Below are 16483 nucleotides of genomic sequence, written 5' to 3'. Positions count from 1 at the left end.
TTTCCTATCTAGCAAATTTTTTTGACACAAAGATGTGTACTCAACTCATTCCAATCCTTTACAAAGGAGGAGGTGCTAATTTGATAGCTAGAGGTTTTATGTGACAGAATCTACTGGGCTAGCCATCTGGTTTGCAATTATGAAATATAAAGCAGTAACTTTTGTCAAGCAGTTGATCTGTCTTACTTCAAAATATGATGACATGCACCCTAGTGAAAATGTTTAGATGCCTCCTTTTTGTGTGTGTGTGTTAGTCTATAAGAAGAAACAGAAACCAATAAACAATAAACACACAGCACCTGGAGGCCGGGTGGACCTGATGGTCCTGGTTCTCCTCTCTCCCCAGAAGCACCCTAGAATCAAACAAAAGAGAAAAAAAAAAATTGTCCAAGATCATTTCAGTGTATAAACACCTCCATACCACCTCTAATCTATGCCTCCTTATTGTCATCAGATGATGATATTGCACAACCCCAAAGACTAATGTATCCTGGTGTTCTGGTATTTGTTCTTTTCACTCACTGTGTTAGATTCAGCAGACACATTTATACTTGATGCTAGTCTGACATGCTATAAAGGGAGCAATAATATGCTTCAATTTGAAAAGGTGGTAGGACCCCAAGAGCTCTAAATTGACTTTTCATTTCAACTTATACCAGGTCTACCCAACTCAGATCTCTCCTAACAAAGTTTTGAGTATTAATTTATTAAAATAATGGCAAAGATTAGCTCTTTTATTTGTCTTCATAAAAGGAGATTTCTTTATATCATTAAAAATATTTTCCTTCCCCTAAATTCACAGTTTCTATCTGTAGATGCCAGACCATCTCGGCAATAATTGATAATTGCCTCTTATGGGACTACCACACTTACAGTAGGTCCAGGAGGACCCGGGAGGCCAACATCACCATTCTTCCCAGCAGGACCCTATACAAAGACAAAATTAGGGTATGGTTATGAGTTGATATAATTTTTACATGACTCACCAAGTTATTATTAATTAATATTATGTCATTATTATATTATAAAACAAAATGTTAATGAAACTTACAGGTGTTCCAGGTGGTCCACCAGGGCCTCTTTCTCCATTCTTGCCTGGTGCACCCTTACAAAAGAGAAAGATCACAATTAGAATACTTGTTCTGGTCAGTATACAATAACCTAAAGCTGCAGCATGAGATAGCCCCACTATGGAGCAATTTATTTTAACATTTGAATGATCAAGCATAAAGCACAGGAGAAGTGGAGAAATCCCACTCACCTCATTGCCCTTAGGACCAGGGAAACCCATTACACCTGGTTGACCACGTGGGCCTGGAGGGCCAGGTGGACCAGAGCGGCCAGATTCACCCTGACTGCCCTGGGATAAGCAAAAAAGAAATGAAGACATGACATCTGTTAGGTGAAATAAATGAATATCCATGACTATTAAATAGTGAGGGTGAGATCAGGCTAAAGACATTATCATTCAAAATTTATTATGTGTTTTGTATTTCAACTAAGCTTCTGTATAATCTGTATTTTAAATGAATTACAAGATTTACAGAATATTATTACAATGAGACAGGATATCAAGTACTCTGGTAAATAAAACAAACAAAAAGGAGACAATCAGACTGTGATAACAACCTGTCATGTAGATACTGTGGGATGAGGGTAAGGTCAGTAGGAGGACTAGTATAAAGTATCTGCACAATGTACATACTGGAGGGCCAGGTTTCCCGTCACTTCCAGCGCTTCCTGGAATTCCAGGCAAACCCTGCAATCGAAGAAAAAAAAAAAGTTATTCTTCAGTTTAAAATGTGTAGTATTAAGTTAGAATACTCTCCTGGTTTCAGCTGGGATAGAGTTAATTGTCTTCCTAGTAGCTGGTACAGTGCTATGTCTTGGGTTCAGTATGAGAAGAATGTTGGTAACACACTGATGTTTTCAGTTGTTGCTAAGTAATGTTTAGTCTAAAGTCAAGGATTTTTCAGCTTCTCATGCCCAGCCAGCAAGAAGGCTGGAGGGGCACAAGAAGTTGGGAGGGGACACAGCTGGGACAGCTGACCCAAACTGGCCAAAGGGGTATCCCAGACCATATGACGTCATGCTCAGCATATAAAGCTGGGGGAAGAAGAAGAAGAAGGAGGTGGGGGGATGTTCAGAGTGATGGTGTTTGTCTTCCCAAGTAACCATTACCTGTGATGGAGCCCTGCTTTCCTGGAGATGGCTGAACACCTGCCTGCCCATGGGAAGTGGTGAATGAATTCCTTGTTTTGCTTTGCTTGCGTGCACGGCTTTTGCTTTACTTATTAAACTGTTTTTATCTCAACCCACGAGTTTTCTCACTTTTACTCCTCTGATTCTCTCCCCCATCCCACTGGGGGGGACTGAGCGAGCAGCTGTGTGGGGCTTAGCTGCCAGCTGGGATTAAATCATGACATGTACATAAATATAAATATACACAAATACATTTTAAACTACTTGCTTGATTTTAACCTCTTTAATAAAGATTAAAACTCCTCCCATTTCCCCCCATCCCATTAAGGGGAAAAATCGGAGAAAGCTAACAAATTATTTTGTTAGGAGCTTATTGCTTTCTCTGAGAGGCATTGAACATTAATCAATGTGCACAAAAATTGTATTCTTTCATTATTTGGGAAGAAAACTAATTTCAGATGGTAAAAATCAAGGAATGAAACAATTTTGACTATGTATCTTTATAACATATTTTAGTTAATTTGTTTTATATTTTTAAACATTATTTTTGTTATATTTTGAGTAATTAATTTTCATTTCCAATAAAATCTTGTTTAGCTCCCAGAAGCCTGCAGTCAGGCTGACTTCTGAATTTCAAGGTATTTGTTGTCAGCAGTTGCTAATTCTTAGTATAGCTCTCAGAATGTTGTTACATCCTGTACATATTATGCAATAGGTTATCTCTGAAAATCTTCTTGATATGTACTATGAAAATCTGACCAACAGCCTATTTGTTGTAATTGGAAAGAATAAGTAATAAATACAATATTTAAGTATATTGAAATATTTAAATTAATGTATAATTTAATTATTTAAATGTTAAATTTAAGCCTGTTTAAATAATAATTTAAATATAAATCTATTTAAATACAATAACACAAATACATCTTAAAGATAATAAACAATGCATTTTATAATAAATTATAAAATCTGCTAAAATGTAAATAGATAATACAGAAAATCATCCGATGCTAATTCGCATTAAAGCTGTATCTCATGATAGTGCATGGCAAACTCTGAGAACTGGGGAGCGTGTTCAGCTTCATCCAAGTTTCCTCATTCTCTTGTGACAGATGTTCTCTAAATGCCCCGTGTCTCTGCACGGTTACCTATTGCACTATGAATATTTGTAGTCTACTTTACTTTAAGGAATTAATAGAAAAATTTTCTAAGTGGACTCCTCTGTTGTATCAGCTCAGATGAGGCATCTCTAACAGAGTTTATCACATTTTCTTGGAGATGTCCTGTCTTACTCTCATTCCGGGAAGACCTGGGCCTCCATCTTGTCCACGCTCTCCTGCGGGTCCGCTGGGGCCAGGAGGACCTGGGCTACCACGTTCGCCTGCAGGACCCTAAAAAAGAGATGTTGAAATTCACAGCAAGGAAATCAGCATCATAATGAATCTGAAATTGTCCATTCAAATTCACATGGATTCTCCAGAAGTTTGGGGTCTTTTTTAGAGGAAGACTTATACCTTTTCACCTGGAAGTCCATTGCTACCGGGTAAGCCACGGAAACCGGGGGAGCCCTGCCAAATAAAAGAACAAAATATGGATCGTAGGCAATATGACTTAGGTAATGGCAACTGTATGGTTTTTTCCTAAACTACTTACCATTAGACATATTATTATGAAAATTAAGGAAAGAAATAGATGGAAATGACATTTCACTGTAGCAATGAAGTCTACAGAATTATTTTCTCTTTGGATATAACCCTGCTGTTGAAATCATAGCCTGTCCTCCATTATTTTTAACCAGCCCTGCATTAGTTACTTTATTTATGAGTTTTCTAAATTCATATCAAACATAAAACAACACATTCAGTCTTGAACAATTATTTTCTTCTAATTCAATACTGAGAAGAGCTCTATTGTATTGTTTTAATATTTATATTTACTGCTATCTTCATTACTTACAAGAAATTTGAATTTTAAAATTTAATTTGCAGCCCCATTTATATATTTAATATGATTCATTTGTTCACTGTGCATCTTTGGTTTCCTCATAGCTTCAGCAAATACTCCAATCAATTATTAAATTAGGAGTTATAAATAGATCAGCACAATTTCCTTTCGTTCAGATGGGAACAGAAATCTGAAATTTGTAAGTATGTTGCTATTTATTTTGTTGAAAAATATCAATTCAGGAATTCCTTTGTAAGAATGCTCTTTGGAAAGTTATCAAATCTGCTAGCCAAAAAACCTGTTGACCGTAAAGATATTTTACCATAGAAGACATCCTGACAACATCGGTTTTATTGACATTTAAGATCTATTGACAATAAAGATGTTGACATAAAGACATATCCTGAATGTAGAAGAACTGGTGTTAATTTCACTTTCCAGAGCTGAAATTTGTGATTGATTGTTCATTTTTGTTAACTATGAAGCAATTTTGAAATTTGTATTTATTTATTTTTTTTCTGCCGTGTAGTTCTCACAGTTTTTGGTTGCTTTTCAGCACAAACGTTTCGATAAAACTTCCAGGTATGTAAGATCAGTGCTTCTTCAGTATAAAAAAATGAAAGAAATTAATTTTTTTCAGACTGAGATAGATCCAAGTGCTGCAATTCAGATGAGGAACTAGATAAGAATTCTCCCCAGTTTTGTAATCCAGTTTCACATCTGGAATTTGCTGAGAACAGATATGGAGCCAAATTTCTCCTCAAAGTATTTTGAACACCAGATTTTGCTGTCTCTGTATTAACTCAAAATGTACCTCGTGTGCATGGTCATCTACAGCAGCTTACCCTTTCTCCAGGGGTACCAGGTACACCATTCTGGCCAGGTTCACCATTTGCACCTCTTTTGCCTTCCTCACCAGGAGGTCCAGGAGCTCCTGGGGTGCCGTTTTCACCCTGACAACAACAACAACAAAGCCCGCCAGTGAAGTTAGAAGTCTCAAAAAAACCCCCCAGTGAGTTTTGTATGGGGAATGATTCAGGGTTCAGACTTCCTTGGAAGAAGCCTCTGAACGCATTTTAAAATTACTTACACGCTCGCCTTTTGGGCCTGGCTCTCCTTTTGCACCATTCTTACCAGGTTCTCCCTAAACAGGAGAAAATCCCATTAAAATCATGGGTTGCAACAGGGTATTATTCTAGAGCTATCAGATGTACTAAAATACTAAGAAGTAGACATGATAACTTTCAAATTACTGACTCATTTTTATTATTTTACATTCTGCAAAGGAATTAGCATGCACTGTTTGAACCTGGATGTGGAATGCATGGGGCTCCTTAAAAATCCAGTAACAGAAAGAAGTGATACAATCTTAAACATCACCAAGTAAAATTTTACATCTGTTTCTGAGCTCTTTCAGACATCATTGAGACTTTTGCTTGAAGTCCCTGAGTATTTTCTCTGACAAAGAACTACGTGTGGTGTAAGGCTGTCAGGAAAGATCCTGCTGGGGTAAATGACAGTATAAGAATAGCTACAACTCCCTACGTGCAGTGGACTGTGGACTCAGCCCGTGGGAATTTGAACAGGTGAAATTAGGTTTTCAAAACAACAGATTTTGTCTAATGTAGCCATTTTCGACAAGCTATTTTTTTTTGTTGTGTGTTTCTGAATTGATAGATAATTTAGGAAAGCAAATAAATATTATCATATTTATGTATAATTTTATATATAGCAATATATAAATGTGTGAAAGGTAAATATATATTTAGAAAAATAATTGCCTATTGTTATTATAAAATAATTTTTTAGACCATCTCAAGTGAAGAGGATGAATTCAATGGGGTTTTTTTAATGGTATCAGAACTACTTTCACCATATTTGTTTGAACAACCAGTGTAATGAATATTAGTAACTCACCGGAGTGCCTTTTGCTCCAGGGCTTCCACTTGTACCTGGAGGCCCAGGAAGACCACGGCCTCCTGGCAGACCAGGAGCACCGGGAACACCAGCAGGTCCCTGTAGAGAGTGAATGGCAGACGGGGATGAAGAAAGCATAGCATTGTTGGACTCTGCCCAGCCCAAACAGTGACCTTCACCAACACAGCGCAGCAATAGACAATGATATGAAAAGTACCCACCATTTCACCCTTGCTGCCAGGGCTTCCAGCTCTTCCAGGAGGGCCCTGAAAAAATAAGTGTATAAATAACCAATGCTGCTAACCTAGGACTAAACCAAAGGACGTGTAGGGCTTTGTGAAGAGCAGGTGGCACAACACTTCTCAGTTCCCATGTGGTATTTATGTACCTGAGGCCCGGGTGGCCCAGCATGTCCCTGAGGGCCAGGTTCTCCTCTCTCTCCAGGACTACCACTAGAACCAGCAGGACCAGGAGGACCAGCTTCACCCTACAGAAAAACAGTAAAGGGAGAAATGAATGCATTTGAGTCTTGTCTCCAGGGCAATCAGTATTAGCGTCATAGTTTCTTCCTCTACTGTGGCATCTTTGCATGATTTGGGAAGAAGGTTACCACCATCATCACCTGAGTGCAAGAGCCAAATCAGCACAGCGACCCTGGTGCTGAAGCACGAGTGACCCATGGACTCCAGCCAGCACAGGCTGCACAGGTCCTCTAGTTGTGGGAAGTTCACTTGAGCCCCTCCCATAATGCAACATAAAGCATTGGGTCTACCACTTAGTGGTGTTTTGGGGTGGGTATTCATGAAGGTGATGAGGATAGGGTTTGTCTCATGCTGCATATGAAAACACATCAGTTCCAGGCTTGCAAACACTGTAATAACAGCCAGAAAAAGGAGGACTCATAAAATAAAGATGTATAGTGACATAAGCTGCCTAACTAGAGAAAGGACCAAATCCTGTATTAGTATGCATCTTTAGCTGAATACCTTAAAACCCGGAGAGCCTGGAAATCCTGCAGTTCCAGGGGGACCTGGGGGACCCTTAAAAGTGAAAGAAATACTATTAATGCAAAAGGTAAAAGCCATATGGAATTAATCTTAAGTTAAAAAAAAAGTCTGATTATGGGATATTTCTCTGAGTAAGGAAACACCTGGCAAAATAGCAAATATAAATCATGCTGTAGAAGATGAAGTCTGGCTAGCCCTAAAATATCACACCTACATCTTAGTTACCCTGACTTTTACATGTTCAGCTAAATTTCTGTGTTGTAAATTTAAAAAACATGAAAGCTATCATTAAAGAGATTAAGTTATAAAAAATGTTCAAAATTTGTTCTAATTATAAAAAAAGTGTAGGAGGAACAAAAAAAAGCCAACGTAGCTGTTATACATATAAGTGGACACACTCAGGTTTCTAGGCAGATGGGAAAGAAAAACTTTTGTCCACCTCAGACAGCTAAATAATGTATTTGCTAAGACCATTCAAAATTTGATCTGCATAGAGAACAGCAATTCTATCTATCTATATGTTCTCAGAGAATAACCTGGCTTTGGATTTATGCAGTTTCTGATTTACAGTGTTAAAGCTCTCCTATTGCACTGTATGCTTCAAGTACCTTAACCAACACAGTTATGAAATATAATTAAATAAAATGCTCATTCTTAAATCAGTGCACCCCCAGTCTCAGGTTTGCTGGCACTGCAGAACATCTGCTAGAAGTAACTAGACTTCAGCAACACAAATACTTAAAGTCAAACATCTGTAAGTCATCTTACAGGTGGGCCTGCTGCTCCTGGAGTTCCGTCTTTGCCATGGGCACCCTACAGAAAGAAGAGAGGTGTTGGGTACAGAGCACTAACCTGGACACAGAACCCACAAGTTTTAAAGCCCATGACACACAGACCATCTTTTTGCATCTGTACATTCCCACTTAGTTGACCGAGACCCAAGGATTCCTCAACTGTGAAACTCTAAAATAATAATTAACTAAATATTTTGTGAAGAAATATACAATGCCTTGCGTGACTTGTACTGTAATGATGAGACAGAAAGATGCAAAAATGTATTCTTATTACATTTCTTAAGGAAATAACAGTTACGAAGCATCATCTGTATGGACAGTTCTTAAGGTTAAATAAATAAGATCACAACAGATGTATATTTCAAAGTAACAGTTACTTCTAATTCACATGAGAGACTAAAATTTCACTCCAAAACCTTAACAGACAGTGGTATGACTTAAATCCTCTTGCCTGTCTTTTAGACATGTTAGACCAGGTCTGCTGCTCAGGTTATGTAGTGTTTGTATGAACAAGTTGCTGGTTATTATAATTTAGCTGTGCTTTGTTGATTGTGTTGGATGTTATCAACTATGACTTCCTTCAAAGCAAAGAATGTACTCCCTAATCTCAGTCAAAGAGTAATTTTATCTTTTTCCTGCAACTTAACTTCTGAGATTGCATTTTTTCCCTCTACCTTCTGTTGCTGCCCTTTGCTTCCACTCCTCCTCCCTATTGCTCTTGGCTGAATCTGAGCTTATGCTGAAACACTGAACTCTCGCTCAAAGTGTAATCTATTCATTTAAAAAAGGGAAATAGAAAATAAGATGGTGAACATGTGAGTTATAAATGTTACGTCTTTAATTGGGGACTGAAAAGTTTTCATGTATGATTTTACTGATGTTATATAGTTTTCTAATCCTTTGCATTACAACTGTTTTAAGGTAAATCTATGAAGTAGGGAATTCTCAACATACTGAAAAAAAATATATGCTGCTTCTGGATAAGAACAACAGCTGCAATTACTTACAGGGCCACCAGGATTCCCAGGTCTTCCTCTTTCGCCAGCTGGACCTCTCGGTCCCTAGAAAACATAAGAAAACAAGTTTGTTAAATGGCTTCCAAAATAATATGGCCGAGCAAAGAGACATTGCTCTTATTTGCATATCTCAGTATTGTTCAGTGCTTGTGGTGGGGTAATTAAAGTTAAAAGAAAGATGAGTAACTCACTTAACGAGGATGTGCCATTGGCACTTCCATTTAAATACTACAGGGTACACATATTTACCGGTTGGCCCGGTGATCCATTTGCTCCAGGAAGACCAGTTTCACCCTGTTATGGAAAGAAAACACCAATGACAGAATGAACTTTGGTAAGAGCATTTTTTGCTTTACATTCAAGGGGAAGAGACATAGAAATGAGACTGCCTAATCCATTGTCCCTTTCTGTGTGGTGCTGAGTTTCCTCAGCATGAACTGAGGTCTGTGAGGTCTGAGAAGTCTAAACAAGTGCCAGAACAAAATATTTAAACGGGAAAAAAAAAAAATCAGGAAGACTCAGTCCTTTAACATTATGCAATAAAGTCAGATGATCCAGGCATGTCCTTTCATTTTGTAATCTCAGCTTTATTATGGCTGGAAAATTGGGACTTGGTGTGGTTCAGAAAGTCTAACTCCTTTGGAATGATTCTTATTCTTGTCATGGAGATATTCAATGAGTTTCTTTAATGTTAAATGGATTTTTGTAATTGTGTAATATGCAAAGCATAGCTATATAGCAAAAGATGGAGGGTATTACTCTATTACAAAGATGACACTATAGTTTTCTACCTTTGGACCAGGAGCACCGCTGTCACCTCTGGCACCATCTTTTCCATCAAAACCCTGTGGGAAATGAAGACCATATCTGTGAGTAGTACTCCTCTTGCATTCTGGAAAATGTGATTCCTCTTGGCAAAATATTAAGCTTCAAGTCAAACTCAAATAGAGGGCCATATTTTTAATAATGAGTGCTATCAGCTATTGGAACACTTTTTGAAAGAAAATTCTGAATCCTCCATTTCTCCACAGCCATTAGTTAACAGTGGATGCTTTTCTGGAAAGCATGCTTCAGTCCAGCATTTGGGATGGAGCTCTACAACTGAGGTAACTAGATAAAATTTAACAGTCTTTGTTCTGGACGGTCAGATTACATTGAAATTGGCCTTTAATTCCGTGATTCAGTCTCTTTAGCTGGGAATTGACGACTGAAAGAGCACAACAGTGCAACACCATAATTCGAGTGGAGTAACAGACTCAGCTATACTCAATATACTCAATACTTACTCGTTGACCTTTCATTCCAGGCATCCCAGGCATGCCAGGGTGTCCCTTGTGACCCTAAACACACAAATATAGAAAGTTTAATAAATCACATACTGTGTGAAGGGCACAAGCCAATGTTCATTGTGTGTCATGTTCACTTGACTAACTTAAAATGGGAAAACAAAACCTTTGATTAGAAGACCATTGTTACTGGGGGCTTTTCCATACCGGTAATCCAGGGATTCCACGGTCTCCATTTCTGCCTGGTCTTCCTGGTTCTCCCTATTGAAAGAAAGTAAATTTTTTTTACCGTTTTGCTGTTCCTTCAGTTATTGGCAAAGAACCAGTCCTAGCAGATTGAGGCAGGTTAGAATAAGCAGGTGAAACTTCCACCAAAGACAGTCAGGAAAATTATAGCAGGGTGATGGTTCACTATATGACTGCCTTCTGAAAAACAGTTGCCAGAATTTATAAAATCAATTTTTAACAAGATTTTGGTTAATATGTGATTTATATCAAGCCAACTTTTAGGAAGAGATGATCACAGAAAACTTATTTTTCACAGTGAAACACTCAAAATGGACAAAAACTTTAGCTGCTTGTCTCACCTTGTACTATACCTATTTAGGATTCCCAGCTGTGACACAAAAGATGGTTTTAACAGCCTTAACTCTCAAAGCAAGATTTGAAGGGAATGGACAACTACCACTATTATCTGCTTTTCTTTATAACTGCTAATTTATTTTGCACCAGATCAAAATAGCGTATTTCATGCTTAGGTTTTCTCTTTTTAAAAAATTTTATCAATCAAATTGCCTGCTAAAATTGAAACTTTTTTGGAATGGACATTTATACCTAATGTAAGCCAAATCTAGTTTATTATAGTGGTGTTGTCAAATTGAGAAATTAATTGAGATTTAATCTGCTGTCTTACCATTTAATGAATTTTCTTTCTTCCCATTTATTAATTACTGGATGAATAATAGTGAACTTACATCTTTTCCTGGTGGACCAACTGGGCCTATCATTCCAACAGGGCCTGGAGGTCCCTGTAGAAAAATAATTAATATTAACTGTAATAATAAAAAATATTAAGTCTCTTTCAAATTAAAAATGCATTAGGTATCATAAAATACTTGTACATTTGACATGCGTGATAGTAAACAGACAGGATGAACTGTAAAATTTCAATCCACTCCAGTGATGACACAGATTCATGCTTGTAAGATCATACCTTTAATATATATAGTGATAGGTAATGTATACGTACAGGAGGGCCAGGTTGTCCTGGTTCTCCGGGGGAACCTTGGTATCCAGCAGAGCCCTATAATGCGGCAAAAAAACAGTTGAAATGTGATCAATGACATGCATCATTCCATGGTGCTACTATATTTTATAATAATTTCATAATTGTAAAGAAAATGGTAGTCAGAACTGTCAACAAAGGACCAAAGGTGAAATTAGCAGAACCAAGCAGAATATGCCTCTATGAAAAAAGAATTAAAACTACTCCTTTAAAAGGAGATTTACATCAAAAAACTCAGACTGTGTGTTCACTGAATGTGTATTAGGATTCCCACTTTCCTTTATGTCCTGTTAAATTTTTGCATGAATAAACATTTGGGAATGTTAACAGAGGATGATAGGCAGTGGCATGTCTTAAGACAACACTAGCTGACATCCCACAGAATTGCAGAAAGCTCAGGGGAACACACGGACTTAAGCAAGCACAGTATATAGCCCTCAGCCATTGGGTCTTGGTGGTGCATAGATGGTACAGCCCAATTAACAGAAGATGACTTTTATCCGTAAAATTCTTCAGCATAGTATCTAGATTTATCAGTTGAAAATGTACCTAACATTTATGACAGAGAAAAGGAGAAGGAATATGAGATGATTATAAAAAGATTAATTTTACTTACAGGGGGACCTGCATGACCAGGTGGGCCAGGGGGGCCACTGGGGCCAGGGGGTCCTGGAAAGCCGGTCTATAGTGTAGATTAAAAAAATAGTCATTACATTAATGTAATATAGCTATAAAGCTTCATGTAGTTGCAATAGTCACCAATAACTGTGAAATATATGTTTACATATTAGTACAGAGAAAAATCCAAGGTGACATGTACTTGGTGCAGTAAAAAAGAAACAGCAGTATATATACACATTGCTGCATATATTTCTCTTTGCAGCCTTAGCTAACATACTCCAAAAGATATTTTCAAAGCTCTAATTTTTTCTTTTGAGTCACTATTCCCCTTCTCTAGACCCCCAGAAGTATGGTCACAACTCAGCTTTTCAGCTACCTAAACTGGAAGAATAGATAAGTGGAACTCTTAATCTGTTAAACAGAGTAAATGAGCTTCAGCATCTCTGCCATGTAACTGAGCTTTATTAGCCTAACACTACATCTTCACTGGTGGAGCCAAAGTGTACTGATAAAATTGCTTGCTAGTCTATTGATGCCAGATTTTGCTTTCTAAAACTAATTTTAAAATTTCTCACCTGCATTCAGGAGCTATATTACATATACATATACAACCCATGAGAACTTTGTATGATAAACCCTGTTTATGACCCTAGACTTCTTAAAACTTACAGGTATACTGAATTAAGGCCATATTTTTGTTACTGTCAGAAAGGCAAGCATTTTCACCAGTGAAACCTTTTCTGAAGTTTAATGGTACTAAGCCATAAGAAATAAATGATGTCTGGACTAACCAAAGGACTCAGAGGATGAAACCTCAATATACATATGGTTTAACTCAAATCAGTAATACTGTTCCTTATTTTAACTGGTCAAAAAGGGAGTAACATATTACTAAGGAAATTCTCAATTTGGGAAGAGTGCTAATCTTTCTACTTCCTGTAGCAACAACCACAAAAGCATTTGATACTGCAAAACGGAAAACATTTTAATATTAGCACAATGGTTTACTGCAGCTATATGTGGTTCTTAAAAAAAAAGGTTTTGTTAAATTAAACTTCATGGGTTTGATAGAGCCAAAACAATTGAAGTATATGAATTACATGAGAATCACTCTGTGCTGCAGTACTGGCAGTATATTCCTTAGCTTAATATTGCACATAATGCGTTTCATGGGATATTGTCATATTGTGTCAGAATAGGTCATGTATTGCAGATGTTACGTGAACCTAATTTTCATAATACAAGATTAATAGTATTGCTATACTATACTAGTATATGTAGTAGAGTATACTACTATAGTACAAATATATCATGTTAATATTAGTTCACAGATTGTCTTTTGTCTAAAAAAGAGAATCATTGTAATATTTGCTATTTTGTAGGAGAAGAAGTACACCTAGTGGCAGAGCAGTTAGTGTCTGGGTAAATCGGGTTGCCTTCAATGTGTGAATACAACGAGCAGTCCCTTGCTGTTAATTGTTAGAACTCATTTGGTATAAAATAAATCTGGATTCAACATGAATTAGAGCCGTCAACTCATCAATTGCAATCAATTGATTAGACATACGGCTATAAATAAACAAGACATTTTTTTTTCAAGGTGCACGCTGAGGAGATAAACTGATAGTTAGGTATGACATTTGCTTGCTGCCAGCACCTCCAGACTGTGAACAAATGAGCATATTTTGGTTAGAACATGTGTACTGGTGGAAAGAGACAAAGACAATAATATGTGGAGGTTATAGGAGCAAGTAAAGAGAAACTGTGATGTAAAGTACAAAATCACTCTACAAGCAGTGGAAAGCCACCGGCAAGACAGTAACGGAGAGATGTGTGACTGAGCAAATACCAGGCATGGTAACCACCCACGGATAAATGTTAGTGCTATATAGCTGGCATTTTTTATTTTATTACTCTTCCCAATTATTTCAGTTTGGATATTTATTCAAACCGAGTGTTTAAGTTGAAGATTGATACATGAAATTTATAAATTAATAAATAAATTAATCTATGTAATGTTAATGATAAACATTATTTAGTTCTAGTGATTTTAGACACATCTGCCTGTAACTGCTCTGTTACTTACTTTGCAGTCATGTATTGCATGATGCAATATATAAAAGACCACATGATGTGAAAGTATACAGACAATCCTGGCTGAAGACATTCTAGGGTGCCCAGTTAAGTTTGGGGTTTTTTTAACCCAAGTCCAGGGGTCAGAGCACAAGAAATCACTAAGCACCTCAAGGAAAAATACCAAAATAGAGAGGAGTAACTGTAATAGTTAACTGAAGGGTATCTCGGTTACCTGCCTGGTTCAACACATCCCATATTAAGACACCAAGTAACAAAACGTAGATGATATGATAAGCTGTGGGCAAAAACTGTGAGGAGCTGAATATGAATAAATGACTAAACAAATACAAAAACTGGTGCTTGAAGAAGACCAATGCATGGATGGATGATCATATTAGCAAATGAACAAGGTAGAAATAAACAGATTAAAATAAAGGTGAGAAAATAATGAACTATATTTCAGGAAAAACAGCTGCCATGATTAGTAAAATTTATTTCATAAGATGATCTGATGGAACCCTGAGAAATAACACATCCACTTGGAACTGCCTAGATATGTTACAACACATGATACCCAAACCTTGTTATGCAGCATTGGACTGAAAATAATGATTATGCTTAAAGAAGCAGCAGCAGCAGCAAATCTCAAATAATAGCAATTCACCACATCCTCTATATAGCAGATTGCCTGAATCAAGAACACTCCATGTCATCGATGGTGAATATCTCTAAATCCCAGTGCCTAAAAGGAAACTCATGAGGTGAACATTCAAATTTATTTCATACAGGAAGCATAGCATAGCATAACTCTTTCAGGCAATCCATGCTTTATCTCACTAAAAAACTGTGAAAAGCTTGGGGCTGGCCTAGCAGGCAGACACAGCATCCTTAGTACACAGTCTGAATAGCTGTGGGTAAAAAATGGTAATTGTAAAAAGAAAAAGTGAAAAGCTTTTGACTGCTTTCTAGGATGAAAAAAAAGATTATAAGAGGGGTTTGCTCACTTATTATCGGGCAAATTTGAGTTGTGGAAAAGTAAACAAGTATGGAGTATCATACTGAGTAAAGACAGAATGCTGCCGAATGGGTACAGGAAGATTAGGGACAGTGGAAGAGGTAAAAAAGTGGTGGAAGGGAGGGAAGCAATTAGTAGAAGAATACCGAAGCAGATAAATGAGGAAGGTATGCAAGGGAGAAAGGCGTAAATGTTTAGGTAGCATTAAGAAAGTGAATCAGAGGGAGATTAGGAAAAAGAAGGTAAGAAAAAGAACAGAGAGAAAAGGCAAAACCCCCAGATAATCTATAGTTACTTTCTAGAATGATATTGCCAAGCAATCTGCTGCCTTACATCGCATTCCACTTGCAGGCAACAATTAAATTAAAACTTAACTTGTTAAATTAAAATCAGGATACATACACACACATCCAAGGTATAATCTACGAGCAGAAAATTTGTTCTTTAAAAAAAAAAGGACAGAAAAAAGGCTATATCATCTTACAATGGGCTGTGGGTAAGCGATACCAGGTGCACCGGCCTTCACATCATAGGAGTCATACTGTGGAGAAAAACTCTGTAAAAGAAATAAAGAAAAACAGAAAGAAAAAAAAAGAAAAAAAAAAGAAAAATAAAGGTGATTGCTACAAATCAAATAAGTATTTTCTTACATTGGTATGGCAAATGTATGAAAATAACTCATTTGTATCTATTGAGTAGTACTTGTTTGACATATAGGTGCCCTATATTTAAATCATCCATAAGAGAAGCCCAGCCAATATCTTTCTTTTGAGGTCATGGTAACGTTAGCTCCCTACGCTGTGCACATCCAGTTTTCATCTTGACAGCTAGGCCTCAGCTGAACCAAAAAATTGCCATTCTCTCTCCTCTTAATTGTTTGACTCTTTTTAAGATTTTACCCCCATTTTCTTTATCAGTCTCTTTTCTGTTGGGCTTAGTTGTCACTCAAGGAAGTTGATGAAATATTTTCTGTTGCACTAAAGAATGCAACAGTTTTTATTATTATTTTCATAATTTCTTTTACTTGTGACTAATGAATGTCTCATTTCAGAATATCTTGTAGCAAAAAATCTCTTACCTATGTGTAAGTGTGTCCTTCCCTGAATTACAAATAATTTTTTTTTACCTCACGTGTGGGAACTTACACATCTCAGAAAACTGTATTACACTTTTTCCCTAACGCCATTTTCCATCTTTCCCTTTCTCCCTTCCCGTTCACTATGTCACTCCACATAATTCAAATACAACCATCACTTTTGAGCCCAAGCAGCCAAGCCTCAATGCTTTTGACAATTTATGTTGAAACAAACGGAAGCTCAG

The 16483-nt window shown here is 37.0% G+C and overlaps 1 protein-coding gene and 1 long non-coding RNA gene across 2 annotated transcripts in view; one reads left to right on the top strand and one right to left on the bottom strand.

The window, feature by feature from the left end:
- COL3A1 (collagen type III alpha 1 chain) overlaps positions 1-16483 on the bottom strand; it is a 53386-nt gene that overhangs the window by 14820 nt on the left and 22083 nt on the right. The window contains exons 5-27 of the mRNA XM_052792447.1: positions 15648-15719; positions 12068-12133; positions 11416-11469; positions 11141-11194; positions 10374-10427; positions 10167-10220; positions 9672-9725; positions 9130-9174; positions 8872-8925; positions 7839-7883; positions 7050-7103; positions 6452-6550; positions 6285-6329; positions 6064-6162; positions 5237-5290; positions 4992-5099; positions 3717-3770; positions 3495-3593; positions 1706-1759; positions 1262-1360; positions 1052-1105; positions 874-927; positions 300-353 (exon numbers count right to left, since the gene is read on the bottom strand). Coding sequence (XP_052648407.1) covers positions 300-353; positions 874-927; positions 1052-1105; positions 1262-1360; positions 1706-1759; positions 3495-3593; positions 3717-3770; positions 4992-5099; positions 5237-5290; positions 6064-6162; positions 6285-6329; positions 6452-6550; positions 7050-7103; positions 7839-7883; positions 8872-8925; positions 9130-9174; positions 9672-9725; positions 10167-10220; positions 10374-10427; positions 11141-11194; positions 11416-11469; positions 12068-12133; positions 15648-15719 — 1479 coding nt within the window. The remainder of the gene's footprint in view (positions 1-299; positions 354-873; positions 928-1051; positions 1106-1261; positions 1361-1705; positions 1760-3494; positions 3594-3716; positions 3771-4991; positions 5100-5236; positions 5291-6063; positions 6163-6284; positions 6330-6451; positions 6551-7049; positions 7104-7838; positions 7884-8871; positions 8926-9129; positions 9175-9671; positions 9726-10166; positions 10221-10373; positions 10428-11140; positions 11195-11415; positions 11470-12067; positions 12134-15647; positions 15720-16483) is intronic.
- On the top strand, positions 1972-6182 carry LOC128144096 (uncharacterized). Its single transcript, XR_008235970.1, has 3 exons — positions 1972-2237; positions 3510-3817; positions 6084-6182. It is a non-coding gene; the product is annotated as an uncharacterized LOC128144096 (long non-coding RNA).

Source organism: Harpia harpyja, chromosome 7 (assembly GCF_026419915.1).
Source record: "Harpia harpyja isolate bHarHar1 chromosome 7, bHarHar1 primary haplotype, whole genome shotgun sequence".
NCBI classification, from domain to species: domain Eukaryota; kingdom Metazoa; phylum Chordata; class Aves; order Accipitriformes; family Accipitridae; genus Harpia; species Harpia harpyja.
Note: the sequence above shows the minus strand (reverse complement) of the source record. Positions and strands in the feature narration are given on the sequence as shown.